Raw genomic sequence first — 18,801 nt, forward strand, 5'->3', positions numbered from 1 at the left:
CCCCTTTTTTTTTGCTGATATATTTTAAAGTAAATTCCAGATATCAGGCTATTTCACCTTCATATACTTTTAGGTTACATCTATTTAAAAAATATGGCCGTTTTCTTACATAATCATAGTGCCGTTATTGTGCTTGACAAAATTAGCGATAATTCCTTGAAATCATCTAATACCTGGTCCACAATTGAATTTCCCTGTTTGCCTCAAAAATGTCTTTTTACACTTGGATTTTTCTTTTATTTTTTTGCGGTACGCGGGCCTCTCACTGTTGTGGCCTCTCCCGTTGCAGAGCACAGGCTCCGGACGCGCAGGCCCAGCGGCCATGGCTCACGGGCCTAGCCGCTCTGCGGCATGTGGGATCTTCCCGGACCAGGGCACGAACCTGTGTCCCCTGCATTGGCAGGCGGACTCTCAACCACTGCGCCACCAGGGAAGCCCTACACTTGGATTTTTCAAATCAGGATTGTTTTAGGTTTTGTTTTGTTTTGTTTAAGACAGTTATTTATTGGTGTATCTGAAAAGTTTGTAGTGCATTCTCCAGACAGGTCTCTGTTCTTCTGGTTTTTTAAGTGGGTTGTCACCCTCTTTACTGACATACTGTCAAAGTAAAAGTATAGAGAATATACAGTCATGACTGGGGAATGATGGAGAAGCCCTAGTGGGAGAGGGCCTTGGATTGAAGAAGAGCCAGTGGTCAGGATAGGGCTGCATCCAGAATGGACAAGAGTCTTGCACCTGAAATGTGATAGTTCACTAGCAGAGAGCTATTCCAGAATAGTACCATGTTTTACGTATGTTACACGCTTAGATAAAACTGAAATGTTGGTGAAAGAATTATACTGTTTCTCTTTCTAGTATGTTTCTAGAACCTTTTACTATTATTTATTATTTTCATTCATTCATACAACAGGTATTATTGAGTACCTTCTATGTGTAGAGTTAGGAAATAAACAAGGTAAAATATATGATAGACTTAAGTGGTGTGAAGAAAGATAAGGGAGATAGGGAATGCTGAGGGAGTGGGTTACAGTTTTTTTGTTTTTTTGGGGGGAAGGGTGGGTTCCAGTTTTTAAAGTGTGGCCAGAGACTGCCTCATTGAGAAGACCACATTTTTAAATAATTAATTAATTAATTAATTTAGTTTTGGCTGTGTTGGGTCTTCGTTTCTGTGCGAGGGCTTTCTCCAGTTGTGGCGAGCAGGGGCCACTCTTCATCGCAGTGCATTGGCCTCTCACTGTCGCGGCCTGTCTTGTTGCGGAGCACAGGCTCCAGACGCGCAGGCTCAGTAGTTGTGGCTCACGGGCCTAGTTGCTCCGTGGCATGTGGGATCCTCCCAGACCAGGGCTCAAGCCTGTGTCCCCTGCATTGGCAGGCAGACTGTCAACCACTGCACCACCAGGGAAGCCCGAGAAGACCACATTTTGAGTAAACACCTGAAGCGGGTGAGGGACTGAGCTGTGCAAATGTCTGGGGGACAGTATTCTAGGCAGAGGGAATAGCGAGTTGTAAAGACCTTCCCGCAGGAATCTGCCTTCCAGTTTAGGGCTGGGAAGGAGGCAGTGTCGTCTCAGAGTGGTGGCCTAGGGAAAGAGGAATCACAGATGAGGACCGGGGGCCAATGAAGGCCATTGTAAGGACTTTGGCTTTTACAGGCATGTGATGTAGGAACCATTGGCAAATTCTGAGCAGAGGAGTGTATCATCTATTAATAATTTGCATTTTGACAGGCTCCCTCTGGCTGCTGTGGTGAGAATAGACTGAAGTAGGGAGGCTAGTTAGGAGCCCATTGTAATAATCCAGGTGAGTGGATAGTGGCTTAGACGAGAGTATTAGCAGCAGAGGTTGGATTCTGGAAATATTTTGAAGGTAGAGCCAGCAGGGTTTGCCGACATACTGAACATGGGATGAAAGAGACAGCCTTTGGAAAGGCTGCAATTTGTCAGCTATTCAAAGTTGACAGCTTTGTAAAGGCAGTAATTTGTAGGCTATTCAAAGTTGACAGCTGTCACCACATAACTAAATGTATGTGCATCCTAGTGGTCAGATTTCACCGTGACTGGACTTAGAAACATCACAATAGTTCTTCATTAACAAGCAATAAACTAATGAATAAGAGAAACAGTAAAATAAAAAGACAGTCCTCAGGGTAAAAATTATAGTGTTCTCAGGTGGGTTCCATACTACTTCACTTACCTTTCTGTGTTCTTAATTCTAACTCAGTTCTATTCTGGAATGGTCAATAGGCATTTTCTATAAAATTCACCACAAGTATAATTCTCACAGACTATTCCTCTGCCCCAATCAGCCTCACATATAGATGGCTCAAACTTAATCTCACTCTCTAATGAGCTCTCACCTAACTTACTGCTCCAGAATCTTCCACATGTAGCATGGTAACTGGTAGGAAATATAATTGATTCTGTTATTCAGAAATGTTAACCTATGCAGGGTAGGGTATCCCTACTTTTTTTTTTTTTTTTTTTGCGGTACGCGGGCCTCTCACTGTTGTGGCCTCTCCTGTTGTGGAGCACAGGCTCCAGACGCGCAGGCTCAGTGGCCATGGCTCACGGGCCCAGCCACTCCGCGGCATGTGGGATCTTCCCGGACCAGGGCACGAACCCGTGTCCCCTGCATTGGCAGGCGGACTCTCAACCACTGTGCCACCACGGAAGCCCGGGTATCCCTACTTTTAAAAAAGAATCTAAGTCTGATTCTTCGGCTTTTATAATAGAATTCAATTTTATGATGTGTTCATCTGTATCTAAAGCAGGTAATTTCCTTTTAATCAGTCACTTGCAGTATCTTTATTCCAGGCTTTCTCCAGAGGGAAAGAGCTATCCCAGAAACTACTAAAGCCTAAAACTTTCAAAGGAGAGAGGTTATGGAGCAGACTAGATGATACTCGTTTATTCTTTCATCCATTCATTCAATAAATATTACTGAGCGTTTGGTATATGCCAGGCATTGGATATACTACAGTGAGCAAGGCAGACGAGCCTCTGGTCCTGCCTTCCAGAGCTTACAGTCTTGATGTTGTGTATTTCTTTTGACTTTGAACGGACAAACAGAAAGTAATCTTAGGGAGCTAATATTATGGAATGACTAAAATGTGAGCTTTTGAGTCAGATGGCGATGAGTTTGAATTTTGATTTTTAAATTTCTGGTTATATGATCTTAGGTAAGTGCTTTAACTACTTTGAGCCTCAGTTTCTTCATCTATAAAATGGTATCTCTATTATATCCTTGTTAAGAGAATTAAATATGTGTAAAGTGCTTTAGCACAACACTTGGCATGGTGTATTTAAGGTTAGTTGTTTTATTCTTATAACTTACTTGGACCTTATAACAAACAAAATAGTATTGTGAAATAAATGCTAAAAATATGGACTCAAAAAAAACATACACACACACATACTCTCAGGTCTGGGTACCCTTGGGATTTAGAAAGATTTTGCTGAGATCGTATTTGAAGGAAAAGTCTGGAAGTGGGTGAAGGTATTGAAGAGTAAATCTGGGAGGATTCTTAGGATGTTATACGCTGGTCTCTCTCATAGATGGCTGAGCTTCTGGAGCCAGAGACTGTGTGTCCCTCAGTCTAGTAATCCTACCATGGGGCTTGTGGTAGGCATCAAGCCTGTCTTTCTTGAGTGAACAACCAAAGACTTTCAGGGCATCTACTAGAACCATCTCACCACCATGGGTTGTTGGAACGTGTCTAGGCTTAGGTTTCTTGCACCTGACCACTGTAGCTTCACGAGCCCTTCCCTAACCTGAATCCATGAATGTGGTAGATGCAGAGCCTTCCAGATTGAGAGGGCAAGGCAAGGTGCTACAGCATGTTTCTCCTGTGAATGCTTAAGCCGTGTGTTACAAGGGGTGTTTGGCTATTCTGCTAGAATCCTGGGCAGTTTCTTGGGAATGTTTCCTCAATTGTGGGAATCCCTACCTGAATGTCTGCTTCCTAAGTCCTCTACCTCAGCATATTCCTGCCCCTTCCTGTTCTCAAACTCTGAAGAGTCACCTTGCTCAGAATCAGACATCCCTTAAAATCTCTACATTTGAATTCTTCTCTCAAATGCCTTGCTGATCCTTGGTTGACTACGGAATGATTTTCTGTGTTTCAGTTTATCTGTTTTGTTTTTTAAACAGGTTCTTTAATTGAACAGCTAACCACAGAAAAATATGAGTGCATGGTGTGCTGTGAATTGGTTCGTGTCACAGCCCCAGTGTGGAGTTGTCAGAGCTGTTACCATGTGTTTCATTTGAACTGCATAAAGAAATGGGCAAGGTCTCCAGCGTCTCAAGCAGGTCAGTCATTTCTCTCTTCTGAATAGTTATTCTTACTCATTAGATATGTTCAGGTTTTAAACTTAGCTTTAAAAATACTACTTAATTCCTCTTAAGTGTTTTATCTGTGGGGAGAGTATGTTGCCCTGATCACATATTTTGATCACATATGTTGCCCTGATCACATATTTGGTTTAAGCTATAAATCTTAAACCAGCTAAGCATAACAAATTAAAATATACTTAGGGTACAACAAAATCAGTCACTTTTACTGAAAATGGTAGCTTTTATCCAAGTAGCATCTATAAAGAACGATTTTTTTAAAATTGGGGTATAGTTGATGTACAATATTATGTCAGTTTCGGGTGTACAACATAGTGATTCACCATTTTTAAAGGTTATATTCTATTTATAGTTATTATAAAATATTAGCTATATTCCCTGTGTTGTACTATACATCCTTGTAGCTTATTCATTAGAAAACATTTCTTGTATAGTTTGCTTTAGAAAATTTATAGAAAACAATGTTTAATTTACCCTTAGGATTTTGAAGTTGCTTTGCCTTTAACAGATCTTCTCCATAGTATTTTGTGGGCTTTTCCCAAAGTATACTAGTATTTAGGGATAATGCAAATGTTACTAAAAATATGCTTTCTGAACTTTGGCTCTTCTAATTTAAGACATTTGAGTTTTCCTGCATGTACTCAAGTATCCCACTTTTTTTTTTCAAACCAAGATTCAGATGCTTACTTTGATATTAAAAATAATAGAACACTGTCCCACAAAATGAAATGTTAATTTTATGAAGTGATAGAGGTGTTAACTAAGACTGTGGTAATAATCATATTGTAATATATAAATGTATCAAATCAACACGTTGTGTACCTTAAACTTACACAATGTTATACGTTAATTATATCTCAATTTTTAAAAATGGAATGAAATGGATACCCACTGTATTCACGATATGAGGTCCTTATAATTATAAGCCTAAATGCAATATTTAAGCAAAGAATTCAGTATTGTGAATTTGTTTCTTAAATGTCTGATATCCTTAACATGGAAATTACTACTGCTGCTTCAATATTATGGCTTTCCATAGATTTAAAAATTCTTAAATTACATGTGCTTTTGTAAGGAAATTATTTTGATTTCCTCTCATTTTTCTTGACAGATGGCCAGAGTGGTTGGAGGTGCCCTGCATGTCAGAATGTTTCTGCACATGTTCCTAATAACTATACTTGTTTCTGTGGTGAGTTTTTTTGCATACACTGGAGTTTCTTTCACTTTGCTTATTGTACCTCAGTTCCCAGCCCTGGAGAGGCAGTGTGCTGGGCATGTTTTAGAAGTCACTAATAAGACTTCAGAGCTACAGGAGTTTGTAAGACATCACATGCATGTGGTCTGTCACACAGCTAGAGTCACAGGCCTTTGTGTTCTTGGCAGACTGTTCTGGAGGTGAGCCTTCTCATCATGCCCACCAGGTCTCCTTGATCTTAGTTTAGATCAGAGCTGACCAGATGGCAGAGGTGGATACAGACATGGGCTTCTTCTCATCTCTAATGGTAACAGCTTTGAAATTCTGGATTTGAGCAACATGAGTAAAGAGTAATGGTGAAGTGTACTTTATTTTAATCCAAGAAATCAGTCATTGTTCTTTATAATAAAGAGAGATTTTCTGTAAACCAGCATTGCAAACTATCCTTGTGCCCTCCCTCTTTATGGACTACTTCTTCCTGGTTTTGCATAGGTCAGTTCTTCCATGTGTTAGGAAAAAAGCTTTTCATGATCCACATGCTCATCTGTTGCTAACCTATTTCCTGCATGTCTTTTTTTTTTTTTTTTTCTCTTTCCTGCCTGTCTTTTAATGGGTAACCTTTACCATCTGGCTGTCGATTTTTCAGATTTTATTTCTTAACCATTTGTCTCCCTCCTTGAACCATTGCATTTTTATCTCTGTCCTCATTACCTCACTGAGACTTATTCAGAAATCATCAATGACCCTTTCCTGACCAAATCCAGGGCTGATTTATAAATTCTTAACCTTTTTGTCCACACAGCAGCCCTTAATGCTTTTGACCATTCACTTCTTGAAATGACTAGCTCTTTCTGTTTCTCTTCTACCTGTTCTCCTTATTTTTCTAATTTGCTCATATTTCTCCTTTCCTGTTACTTAACTGCCAGCTTTCACCAAGAGTCAGTCACTGACCATCAACACTTCTAGACTCAATCTCTTTGTGAACTCAGCTATCTACAGTGTTCTTCCCCTTCTTTTCTTTAAATCTCATCCACTGTGTCATTCAAGATCTGACCCCAACTGTCTGCTTCCAAAGGAAGCTTCCCCTTCCTTATCTCCTCTACCACTTTGGCCACTCTTATCCAGAATCTGTTGGTCCTGTATGTTCTTTTGCCAAAATCTGACCCTTAATAGATACTGAATTAGTATTAGCTGAAGGAATGAATATTCTTGAATGTGCTACTGGAAAGACAGCATGAAACTGGAAGCAAGAGATCAATTGAAAATTGGACAAATAAGATCAATACCCAGGCTTAATTACCTTATTTTTAAAGGATTTTTTAACATGAAGCATCATAATGAAATTTAAAATCTTGTTAAAGCCTTCACTGACAAATTGGATATGAGACCCTAAGAAGGCAGAAGAATGTGGGGATGAAGGTCACGATGATCCGAGTGAGGTGGAATGGTGTGGGAAGGCAAATAATGGCCTGATTTTACATGAGGACTTTGCCCCACTCTGCTCTTCAAGGAGACCATTGGTCGGGAATTCCCTGGCAGTCCAGTGGTTACGACTCTGTGCTTTCACTGCCAAGGGCCTGGGTTCAATCCCTGGTTGGGGAACTAAGCTCCCACATTCTGCAAGCCACGCAACGCAGCTGAGTAAAAAAAGGAGACCATTGGTTTAATATACTTATTGTGAACTTATTAATGTAACAGATACCATGAAGAAACAGAGAAGAATGAGACTCTTTACTGACTTCCCAGAGCTTACAGTCTAAAATTTAAGACACAATTAACTTGCTGTTCTACTACAAAGTCTGTGGGAGATCTTTGGGGTGAGTTTGACTTCTGGCTGGAGGATTAAGAGCTTTCCTGAAGGAGGTAGAATTGAACCAGGCTTGAAAACTAGGTTTAACACCAAGAAGTCTTAGGATCTGCTGGGAGAAGAGGAAGTCATCCAGTTATGGAGCCCAGGGTCTATGAAGATGGAGGAGTTCGAGATGACTGGAAAGGTAGGGCTGACTTCTTCATGCCAGGCCTAGATATTGGGACTTCATTTGTCAGGTGCTGGGAAGCCACTGAGGGCATTAGTGTGTGTTTTTTTTTTTTTTTTTTTTTGGCCGTGCCAAGGCATGTGGGATCTTAGTTCCCCAACCAGAGATCAAACCTGGGCCCCCTCCAATGGAAATGCAGAGTCCTAACCACTGGACTGCCAGGGAATTCCCTGATTCTTTATGAAGATTAGTCTGGTGGCAGTGAGTAGAGTATTCTGGGACCTAAACAGTTTGGGGACTTAGAGTAACCCAGATGAAGAATAGTCAAAGTCTGCAATGGGTTTTAGAGTGGGACAGAAAGGAAGGGATATAAGATTTCAAAGGTAAACATGAATTAACAGCAGTGGGAAAGGAGGGAACCCAAATGTGACTCCAAAGTTTCATGCTTTTGGAAATGGTGATACCAAGAACAGAAAAGGGCAGGGCAAGTGAAACAGGTTTGGTGGGGACAATGAGTTCAGTTGGAGTTGGAGTTGAAGTGTTGAGTTGGAGGAGTAAGACATCCAGTGGAAGATGTTCTCCAAGGAGTTAGGAATGTTTGAAGAAAGATCAGGAATTAGGGAAGATAGTCACAGGTGAGAGCAATAGATGAGATTCTAGTAGGTGAAAGGGTAATGGGTGAGAAGGAGTCTAATGCAGAACTCTGGCAGATGAAGGGAAAAAAACATCATTGAGAGTCAGGGAAAAGAGGTTGGGCCACTGAGAGATGGTAGGAGAAAACCTGGGCACTGTATTGGAGCAAGAAAGCACAGAGGCAGGGGAGCTATTCTAATAGTCTAGAGATGAGGTTCTGGCCAGTAGAGAGGAACAGCAGGAGTAGAGGGGGAGGTGAGTTGTGAGATACACTATGTAGGAAAATTGACAAGATTTGGTGACTAAATAGAATAGAGAAAGAAAAAGGAGGATGCCTCTAGTTTTTGAGTTTGTGTGACTCTGACAGTGATGGTGTCACTAACAGATAGGGAACCCTGGAGAGGGTGGAATCTAAGAGGGAAGATGCTAACTTTGACTGTAGATACATAGGCAATTTGAAGTGACTGTGAAACCCCAAGCACAGATGTTCGGCAGATGGTTGGACATGTAGGACTGAAACTGAGGATTCAGGGCAATGCAGAAAATGTAGATTTGGGACTCATCGGCCTTTAGATATATTGAACCGCACAGCATGAATAAGATTTCTGAAAGAGACAGACAGGAGAGAACAGCAGAGACCAAGTACTGGGAACAGGCTTCATTTAGGGTGTAAATTGCCCAAGTGAGGATGAATAGCTCAAGGGCAAGGAGCAGTCCCGCGCCTCAGTTTTACTCATCCTGCCCCTGCACTAAGTTCATGGAATAGGCTTACTAAAATTTGTGGAGTGACATTGATTATAAAATTATAACCCTAGAGGGAACTTTCCTCAACATAAGAAAGGCCATATATGGCAAACCCACAGCCAACATCATCCTCAATGGTGAAAAACTGAAACCATTTTCAGGAAAACTGAAACCAAGATCAGGAACAAGACAAGGTTGCCCACTCTCGCCACTCTTATTCAACATAGTTTTGGAAGTTTTAGCCACAGCAATCAGAGAAGAAAAGGAAATAAAAGGAATCCAAATCAAGAAAGAAGTAAAGCTGTCACTGTTTGCAGATGACATGATATTATACATAGAGAATCCTAAAGATGCTACCAGAAAACTGCTAGAGCTAATCAATGAATTTGGTAAAGTAGCAGGATACAAAATTAATGCACAGAAATCTCTAGCATTCCTATACACTAATGATGAAAAAGTGAAATTAAGAAAACACTCCCATTTACCATTGCAACAAAAAGAATAAAATATCTAGGAATAAACATACCTAAGGAGACCAAAGACCTATATGCAGAAAATTTTAAGACACTGATGAAAGAAATTAAAGATGATGCAAACAGATGGAGAGATATACCACGTTCTTGGATTGGAAGAATCAACATTGTGAAAATGACTCTACTACCCAAAGCAATCTATAGATTCAATGCAATCCCTATCAAACTACCACTGGTATTTTTCACAGAACTAGAACAAAAAATTTCACAATTTGTATGGGAACACAAAAGACCCTGAATAGCCAAAGCAATTTTGAGAAAGAAAAACAGAGCTGGAGGAATCAGGCTTCCTGACTTCAGACTATACTACAAAGCTAGAGTAATCAAAACAGTATGGTACTGGCACAAAAACAGAAAGATAGATCAATGGAACAGGATAGAAAGCCCAGAGATAAACCCATGCACATATGGTCACCTTATCTTTGATAAAAGAGGAAAGAATATACAGTGGAGAAAAGACAGCCTTCAATAAGTGGTGCTGGGAAAACTGGAAAGGTACATGTAAAAGTATGAAATTAGAACACTCCCTAACACCATACACAAAAATAAACTCAAAATGGATTAAAGACCTAAATGTAAGGCCAGACACTATCAAACTCTTAGAGGAAAACATAGGCAGAACACTCTATGACATAAATCACAGCAAGATCCTTTTTGACCCACCTCCTAGAGAAATGGAAAAAACAAAAATAAACAAATGGGACCTAATGAAACTTCAAAGCTTTTGCACAGCAAAGGAAACCATAAACAAGACGAAAAGAATGGGAGAAAATATTTGCAAATCATGCAGCTCAATATCAAAAAAACAACCCAATCCGAAAATGGGCAGAAGACCTAAATAGACGTTTCTCCAAAGAAGATATACAGATTGCCAACAAACACATGAAAGAATGCTCAACATCATTAATCATTAGAGAAATGCAAATCAAAGCTACAATGAGATATCATCTCACACCAGTCAGAATGGCCGTCATCAAAAAATCTACAAACAAAAAATGCTGGAGAGGGTGTGGAGAAAAGGGTACCCTCTTGCACTGTTGGTGGGAATGTAAATTGATACAGCCACTATGGAGAACAGTATGGAGGTTGCTTAAAAAACTACAAATAGAACTACCATATGACCCAGCAATCCCACTACTGGGCATAAACCCTGAGAAAACCATAATTCAAAAAGCGTCATGTACCAAAATGTTCATTGCAGCTCTATTTACAATAGCCATAACATAGAAGCAACCTAAGTGTCCATCAATAGATGAATGGATAAAGAAGATGTGGCACATATGTACAATGAAATATTACTCAGCCATAAAAAGAAACAAAATTGAGTTATTTGTAGTGAGGTGGATGGACCTAGAGTCTGTCATACAGAGTGAAGTAAGTCAGAAAGAGAAAAACAAATACCGTATGCTAACACATATATATGTAATCTAAGAGGAAAAAAAATGGTCATGAAGAACCTAGGGGCAAGATGGGAATAAAGACACAGACCTACTAGAGAATGGACTTGAGGATATGGGGAGGGGGAAGAATAAGCTGTGACAAAGTGAGAGAGTGGCATGGACATATATACACTACCAAACGTAAAATAGATAGCTAGTGGGAAGCAGCCACATAGCACAGGGAGATCAACTCTGTGCTTTGTGACCACCTAGAGAGGTGGGATAGGGAGGGTGGGAGGGAGGGAGAAGCAAGAGGGAGGAGATATGGGGATATATATATATGTATAACTGTTTCATTTGTTATAAAGCAGAAAGTAACACACCATTGTAAAGCAGTTATACTCCAATAAAGATGTTAAAAATTATAACCCTTTTATGCCTATATTTTAACTTTAGAATAGGCGAGTTCCTACTATACTGGGGGACTTAATGTCCTTTCCATTTCTTACTGCCTCTCCCCTCCCCCCATTGCTCTCTTCCCTTATTCCCTCTTTCTGATCCTTACAGTAGATATTCCCATATCAATTCAAAGACCCATTTACAGAAAGCTTATCTTGTAGGTTTTGTTTAAATCTTAAATTAAATGTGTCCATTAGTCAAAGTGGCATTTTCATCAGTAAAAATGACGATTTGTCTTTTCCAGACAATCCAGAATTTATCATACTCAGTGAAGCTTTTGATGAGTAGCATTACATTCACCTTCTTATTTTAGGACAATGTGTTTATTGAACTAACGAACACCATCCTGATGTTTCATGCTGTCTGGCTATATTGTATTATTTCATCGAAGTCTAGGATGCAGTTGAAGTTTATACCATTGACTCTCTTATTTGATATGTTTTAGGCAAGGTAAAGAATCCTGAATGGAGCAGAAATGAAATTCCACATAGTTGTGGTGAGGTCTGTAGAAAGAAACAGCCTGGCCAGGACTGCCCACATTCCTGTAACCTGTAAGTTGGAACACTATACTCCTGGAGATTGCTGGTGAACACGCTTTGCTTGCGGCTCTCAGTACACATATCTGGTTAGCACGTAACAGGACTGGGTGAGGGACAGTGTGGTATCATTTACTGAGCACTTGCTTTGTGCCAGGTACTCTGCAAAAGTTGACTCATTGAATCCTTACAACAGCCCAGTGATGTATAGATATTCATCACTCCATTTTACAGATGAGGAGGGAGATGCACAATAATAAACAGTTGATCAGTTACAAATAAATTTCTGTGGGCTTTGGCTTCAGACAAAGGTTTAATTCCTGGGTTTGTCTCTTTAACAGTTATGTGCTGTTGGACAAATTACTTCTCTGAGCTTCAGTTTCTGGACCTGTAAGATAATAATGATAGATAAAAAATAGTTACAGAGTTCTATGAATATTAAATTAACACACTCAAGAGACTTGGTACAGAGCCTGGCACATGATAAGTGGTCAAGAAATGGTAACACTTGCTTTTATTACCCAAATCTAAGAGAAAACAGACATCAGAGTGTTATACTTATTTCCACTGGTACCTTGCTTCTTTTGCATGGAGCAAGGGTTGGATCAGAGGTCCTGTGATCAAGATATAGGGACCGTGCTGGGGAATATCATTGTGGGGAGAGCTATTCAGACTGAGCTAAACAGCATGGTCTGCCATCTGCTGGACAATCAGCCCTTTCTCTTCCTTTGACTGCTTCCATAGGTCAGAACTCAGGGACTCATCTGTTCCTTCCCTTAGTTGGCATTTTAGTAAATTCAGTAACAAGAAATTAATCCTACACATGAATTATCTTTAGGAAGCCTTCAGCAGAAATGGGGCCCCGTCATGACTGTCAGAGAACACCACTGTGATACAGATCAGGTGGTCAGTCATTTAAGGAGCACTTTAAAACACCAGTGCCCAGTTTCTGCCTCAGAGCAATTGAATCAGAATCTCCTGGGGTGGGTCTAAGCATTGTAGTTTTTTTCCAGGTGATTCTAATATGTAGGCAGTGTTCTGAACCACTGCTCTGAAGGTTATGAGAACCTGGGGTTAAGTCCAGGCCTCAGGGATATTTGCAATAACCTGGAATCATCCACACTTGACCAGCAGTTTGTCTATCAGTCTAAAGTTATTTAAGGGCTTCCCTGGTGACGCAGTGGTTAAGAATCCACCTGCCAATGCAGGGGACATGGGTTCGAGCCCTGGTCCAGGAAGATCCCACATGCCGTGGAGCAGCTAAGTCCATGTGCCACAACTACTGAGCCTGCCCTCTAGAGCCTGTGAGCCACAATTACTGAGCCCACATGCCACAACTACTGAAGCCAACGCGCCTAGAGCCCGTACTGTACAAGAAAAGCCACCTCAATGAGAAGCCCGCGCACCACAATGAAGAGTAGCCCCTGCTCACGGCAACTAGAGAAAGCCCGCGTGCAGCAATGAAGACCCAGTGCAGCCAAAAACAAATAAATAAAATAAATAAATTTGTTTAAAGAAATAAAGTTATTTAAATGTCCAGCCATGAAAATAATTTCACCTGAAAGGGTTGAGGTATATCATGTGAAATATAACTGTTGAATAATGATACTCATCCTTAAAGAAGCATGCTTAATCTTATGTCTCCTGTGGGTTCTGTCTGTCAAAATGGATCATCTTAGGAGACCGGGCACATGTTCCTGGACTGTTTTCAGTGTTTAAAGCTCATAAAAATAAAAAATCCAACCAGACCACTTTATAGGCACAGCTGATTTTTATAGCAAATTCTGTTACCCACTTGATTAATTACACTTGGCTCTGATTGGCTATTTTCTTAATTTATTTATTTTATTTTATTACTTAGTTTTGGCTGCCTTGGGTCTTCATTGCTGCGTGCGGGCTTTCTCTAGTTGTGGAGAGCAGTTACTATTCTTCATTGCGGTGCGCGGGCTTCTCATTGCTGTGGCTTGTCTTTGTTGCAGAGCACAGGCTCTAGGCGTGCAGGCTTCAGTAGTTGTGGCACATGGGCTCAGTAGTTGAGGCTCGCCAGCTCTAGAGTGCAGGCTCAGTTGTGGCGCACTGGCTTAGTTGCTCCGCGGCACGTGAAATCTTCCTGGACCAGGGCTCGAACCCGTGTCCCCTGTATTTGCAGGCGGGTTCTTAATCACTGTGCCACCAGGGAAGTCCCCTCTGATTGGCTTTTAATTCCCAAAGGATTGTGATTTGCCATCACATAGGTGTCCCCCCTGCCCACCCGCAAAGTTCCCAAAATGTTTTAAGTAGTGATATTTCTGTACAGGTGTGTAATTTACCAGGGGTGTCTGCTTCGAAGAGGGCAGTATTTATTTGAATTGGAATTTATTTCCATTTTGTTCATTTTTTCTTTGGTCTCTTTATAGCATAGCTCCTATAAAAAGCGTACTATTCAGAGGCCTAATTCTGACCTATAGCAAAAATTAGGCACGGTTTTTTTCCATGAGTCCCTTTCCCCTTTTTTACTTACCAGCATGCCTCCCCTCACCCCAAGCAACCTTCTTTTCAGTGTTCCCGTTGTTAGCCTATCACCTGGTTATCACTTTACCAGCTGATGAGAAAATGTCTGTACTTCTCATGGATCTAGCAGATTTAAGCTCTGTTACTTTGCTCAGGTTCTGAACTTCTAAAGGACCCCACTGGCCATCCTGAGTGGCAGGATCTTATCCCTACTCACTGTACTAAGTGGGCCGAGACCATATTTAGAAATGTTATCTTTGACTATCAGACCCAAATAAAACCAGTATTTTGACTTGGGCTTTACTTTTCTCGTTAAATATTCTAAGATGATACTGCTATCGATTCTTTCTATATAAAAACGTTGGTATCTTTGTTTAAATAGTTTGATCAACTTTAGACAAATACTAAAACATTTCGTAGGAAGTTTATTTGCTGCCATATTCATAGTAGGGCCCAGCTGGGGCAGCTTTGTTTAAGTTTGGATACATGGCCTTTCATCACAGCCTTTCTTTTTCAGTCTCTGCCATCCTGGACCTTGCCCACCCTGCCCTGCATTTATGACTAAAACATGTGAATGTGGACGGACCAGGTAAAGTTAGAATTGTACTCTGAAGAAGACTTCAGTTTCCACATTAATGGTTTATGTATGAATTTCTAAAATGAAAGATTAGTAGGTAGGTGCAAATAGTATTTATTTACTACCATTAATAAATGGTAGGTGTAAATAGTACTTTTCTGTAAATAGTAATTTCCTGTGCTGCCTTAATCCTGCAATCTTATAGGTGATTAAGAAGTTATAAAATAGTGAGATTACCCATTTCAGATGCAAGGCCAAGGTGACAGGGACTTTTTTCTTAACCTCTCTAGTGGGTGAAAGAACCAGGAATTGAACCCAGGCCTGCTAAGGTCCAGGAGGCAAGGGTCACTTATCTGTGCCTAGCATAGTATCTGGTGTGTAGGTTTTCAGTGAATATTGTTGAATGAAAGAATAAGTAGCCCCAGAGCCTGCTCTCTTTTCATTATAATGCAAGTTCTCCTGTTTTATCAGTGCAAGGATCACTGATAGCTGCAGAGGCCCAGTTAAGACCACAAAATGATTTCTGAACCACAAGACGAGATGGGATAGTGCAGGTTTTCAGTGATAAGCATTTTTTAAATGTTTACTGAACTTACAAGGGTAGCAGTGTGGCCTTACAGAGTCACATGCAAGGGGCTGTGGGTTAGAAAGCCCAGGTCAGATTTGGGCTCTGCCACTAACTAGTTGTTGACCTGGGCAAGTTGCTTCTTCTTGGTGAGCCTCATTTTTCTTATCGTATGGTAGAAATAATAGTGTCTTCCTCAAGGGGTCGATGTTAGCCTTGACGCTGAGCACTGGAAACTGATCATCTATGTATGTAACAGTGACTTCTTAAAATATGTAGTTGAAGTGGGAGTAGGGGGATAGAATAAAACTTTCTGTGGGAGAGTAGACTCCAAGGTCTAAACCATTACCCTGGAAAGAAACCTGAAGATGATTGTCTAAGAGCAGCAGCCTCATATCCTTCTCTAGTGAATAAGTTGGCAAAATCAGGATGTTTATTAGAAAAAAGCCAGAATGATGTCCCCATCCTGAATCAAAGTACATACAGTATGTTCTTAAGTATCATAACGGCCTAAAATGCCAGAGTGCCAGGTCCCAGGAGAATGCCACTGTGCTTTCATTCCAAGAATGTTCATTACGACTACACCTCCCAACCTCCCTACCCACCTCTGTAAGATACTATGGGAGCTCCAGGCTCTTTCCCCTCCTGCATGCTGTTTCAACTCAGAGAAGAAATCACATTGTAACAAATACTTAGGCCCTCAGTTCCTCACTGGCCAGAAAATAGGGGAGAGAAAAAAGGCAGAATAGGAAATAAGGAAAGCAAAGGAGGAAAAAGAAGAAAGAGTGGAGAAGGGAAGAGGAATTGAGGAAATGATTGGAAGAGGGAAACAGAAAAAGTAGGGGAAACTGGGCAAAGAGAAAAGGTTTAGTAGGTTTTGGGGGAAGGTCAGTTTAGCTGTCAAATAGGACCTCAATATCCAACATTAGACTAATGCTGTCTTTACATCTATTTTTACAGGCACACAGTTCGCTGTGGTCAGGCCATCTCAGTCCACTGTTCTAACCCTTGTGAGAATGTTTTGAATTGTGGTCAGCACCACTGTGCTGAGCTGTGCCATGGGGGTCCATGCAAGCCTTGTCGGATCATATTGAACCAAGGTAAGTGGTGAGCACACCAGCCAGCAGTACTTGGGTACTTTTCTGGAACCTTATTTATGGTTGTCTTGATGACATGGATTTGTTTCAAGCCTGTAGTCACAAAGACTCTATTAGGTCTGGTACCTTGGGTAGAGAGAACTGGAGATACATGAATGATTAGACGTTTTTTTGTTTTGGGGGGGTTTTTCTGCCATACCTTGCAGCATGCAGGATCATAGTTCCCCTACCAGGGATCGAATCCATGCCCCCTGCAGTGGAAGTGCAGAGTCTTTAACCACTGGACCTCCAGGGAACTCCCTAGGTGGTTTTCATTATTTTGGTTACATACTACCAGTATAGGTCATTGTCCTATAGAATTTGGATGGTAGATTTTTTTAATGCTGTTTAAAAGTAACTGCTTGTGAAATTTTTTTGCAGTAATTACTTGAAAAAGACCCAGAAAGGCCAAAGTGATCTTGAAAAGGAACAGTTGAAAGACCTGATTTTAAGACTTACAAAGTTACAGTAATTGTGACATTGTGGTTATTGGTGTAAAGGTAGACTAGTAGATCAATGGAAATAGAGTCCAGAAATAGACCTCAATATATACAGTCAGTTGATTTTCAACCAAGATATTAAGTTAATTCAGTGGAAAAAGGAGTCATTTTACAAGTGGTCCTAGAACAGCTGGATGTATATATGGGAAAAAAGTGACCCCCAACCCCTGTCTCACTCTTTACACAGAAATTAATACTATATGGGTCATGGGCTTAAATGTAAAACCCAGAAACATAGTTTCCAGATAAAACTATAAGAGAATATTTTCATGACTTTGGGATCAGGCAAAGATTTCATAGAGCAGCAGCAAAAGTACTAACCGTAAAAGAAAATAATTGATAAATTGAACTTTATCACATTAAGAAAATGAATTGATAAATCAGAGATTGTATCCAGAATATTTAAAGTACTCCTACCAAAGAAAAAAAGAAAAAGATAAAGTACTCCTACAAATCAACAAAAAAAGACGAACAACTCACACAGTGAGCAAAAGACTTGAACAGGTACTTCACAAAAGAAATATGTTAATGGCCAGTAAACACATGAAAGGTGCTTAACACCTTTAAACACTAGGAAAATGTAAATTAAAACCACAATAAGGGTAGAATAGTATAACCACTTTAGAAAACAGTCCAGGGGAGTTCCCTGGTGGCCTAATGGTTAGGATTCTGGGCTTTCACGGCCATGGCTCAGGTTCAGTCCCTGGTCGGAGAATTGAGATACCACAAGCCACGTGGTGTGGCCAAAAAAGAAAAAGGAAAAGAAAACTGTCCAGTAGTTCCTTTAAAGGTTAAATATAGAATTACCATATGATCCAGCAATTCAACTCCTTGGCATATACTCAAGAGAAATGAAAATATATGTCCATACAGAACTTGTAAATATATGTTCATAGCAGCATTTTTCATAATAGTCAAAATGTGTCAACAATACAAATTCCTATCAACTGATGAATGGAATAAATGTGATATGTCCATAAAAGGAATATTATTCAGCCATGAAAAGGAATGAAGTATTGATACATGCTATGAAGTGAATGAACCTCCAAAAACATTATACTAAGTGAAAGAAGTGAGTCTCAAAGGACCACATATTGTGTAGTTCCTCTGTTTGTGTGACTGCCTCTAATCTTCAGGGATCCTGAGCTACTATGTATTGGTTATATAGTTTTATTTTACTAGATTTTACTTTGGTGTGATGCTGTTGATCAGTGCTTGCACTTACAATAAGAAATACCCCTATGGGCTTCCCTGGTGGCGCAGTGGTTGAGAGTCCGCCTGCCGAAGCAGGGGACGGGACGCGGGTTCGTGCCCCAGTCTGGGAGGATCCCATATGCCGCGGAGCGGCTGGGCCCGTGAGCCATGGCCGCTGAGCCTGCGCGTCCAGAGCCTGTGCTCCGCAACGGGAGAGGCCACAGCAGTGAGAGGCCTGCATACTGCAAAAAAAAAAAAAAGAAAAGAAAAGAAAAAATACCCCTATGAAGTGTTTTGTGCTGTGCACTATAAGGATTTTATATAGGGAATTGTGCCATATACTATTCAGTATTCTGTTTATGGGTCCTCTTGGAAGAAAGTCTTGTCTGGTCTTGGTTCCAAGAATAGTTGTTTTTCCTCAAAGACTATATCTTAGGAAGCTGGTATAACTGACCTAATGTTCGTCTTTATAGTGTGTACTTTTTAGCTGTGATTCATTCTCTATCCTTACCATTGTTTTTCTTTTTCTTTTCA

The 18,801-nt window shown here is 40.5% G+C and overlaps 1 protein-coding gene across 2 annotated transcripts in view; it reads left to right on the forward strand.

The window, feature by feature from the left end:
- The window catches only part of NFX1 (nuclear transcription factor, X-box binding 1), an 80,037-nt gene that overhangs the window by 17,191 nt on the left and 44,045 nt on the right, over window positions 1–18,801 (forward strand). For both annotated transcript variants that reach the window (XM_082842555.1, XM_082842556.1), the window contains exons 3-7: window positions 4,150–4,308; window positions 5,462–5,539; window positions 11,715–11,820; window positions 14,813–14,884; window positions 16,398–16,537. In XM_082842555.1, the coding sequence (XP_082698681.1) occupies window positions 4,150–4,308; window positions 5,462–5,539; window positions 11,715–11,820; window positions 14,813–14,884; window positions 16,398–16,537 (555 nt within the window). The remainder of the gene's footprint in view (window positions 1–4,149; window positions 4,309–5,461; window positions 5,540–11,714; window positions 11,821–14,812; window positions 14,885–16,397; window positions 16,538–18,801) is intronic.

The sequence above is a fragment of the Leucopleurus acutus genome (assembly GCF_964270905.1).
Source record: "Leucopleurus acutus genome assembly, chromosome: 7".
Lineage (NCBI taxonomy): Eukaryota > Metazoa > Chordata > Mammalia > Artiodactyla > Delphinidae > Leucopleurus > Leucopleurus acutus.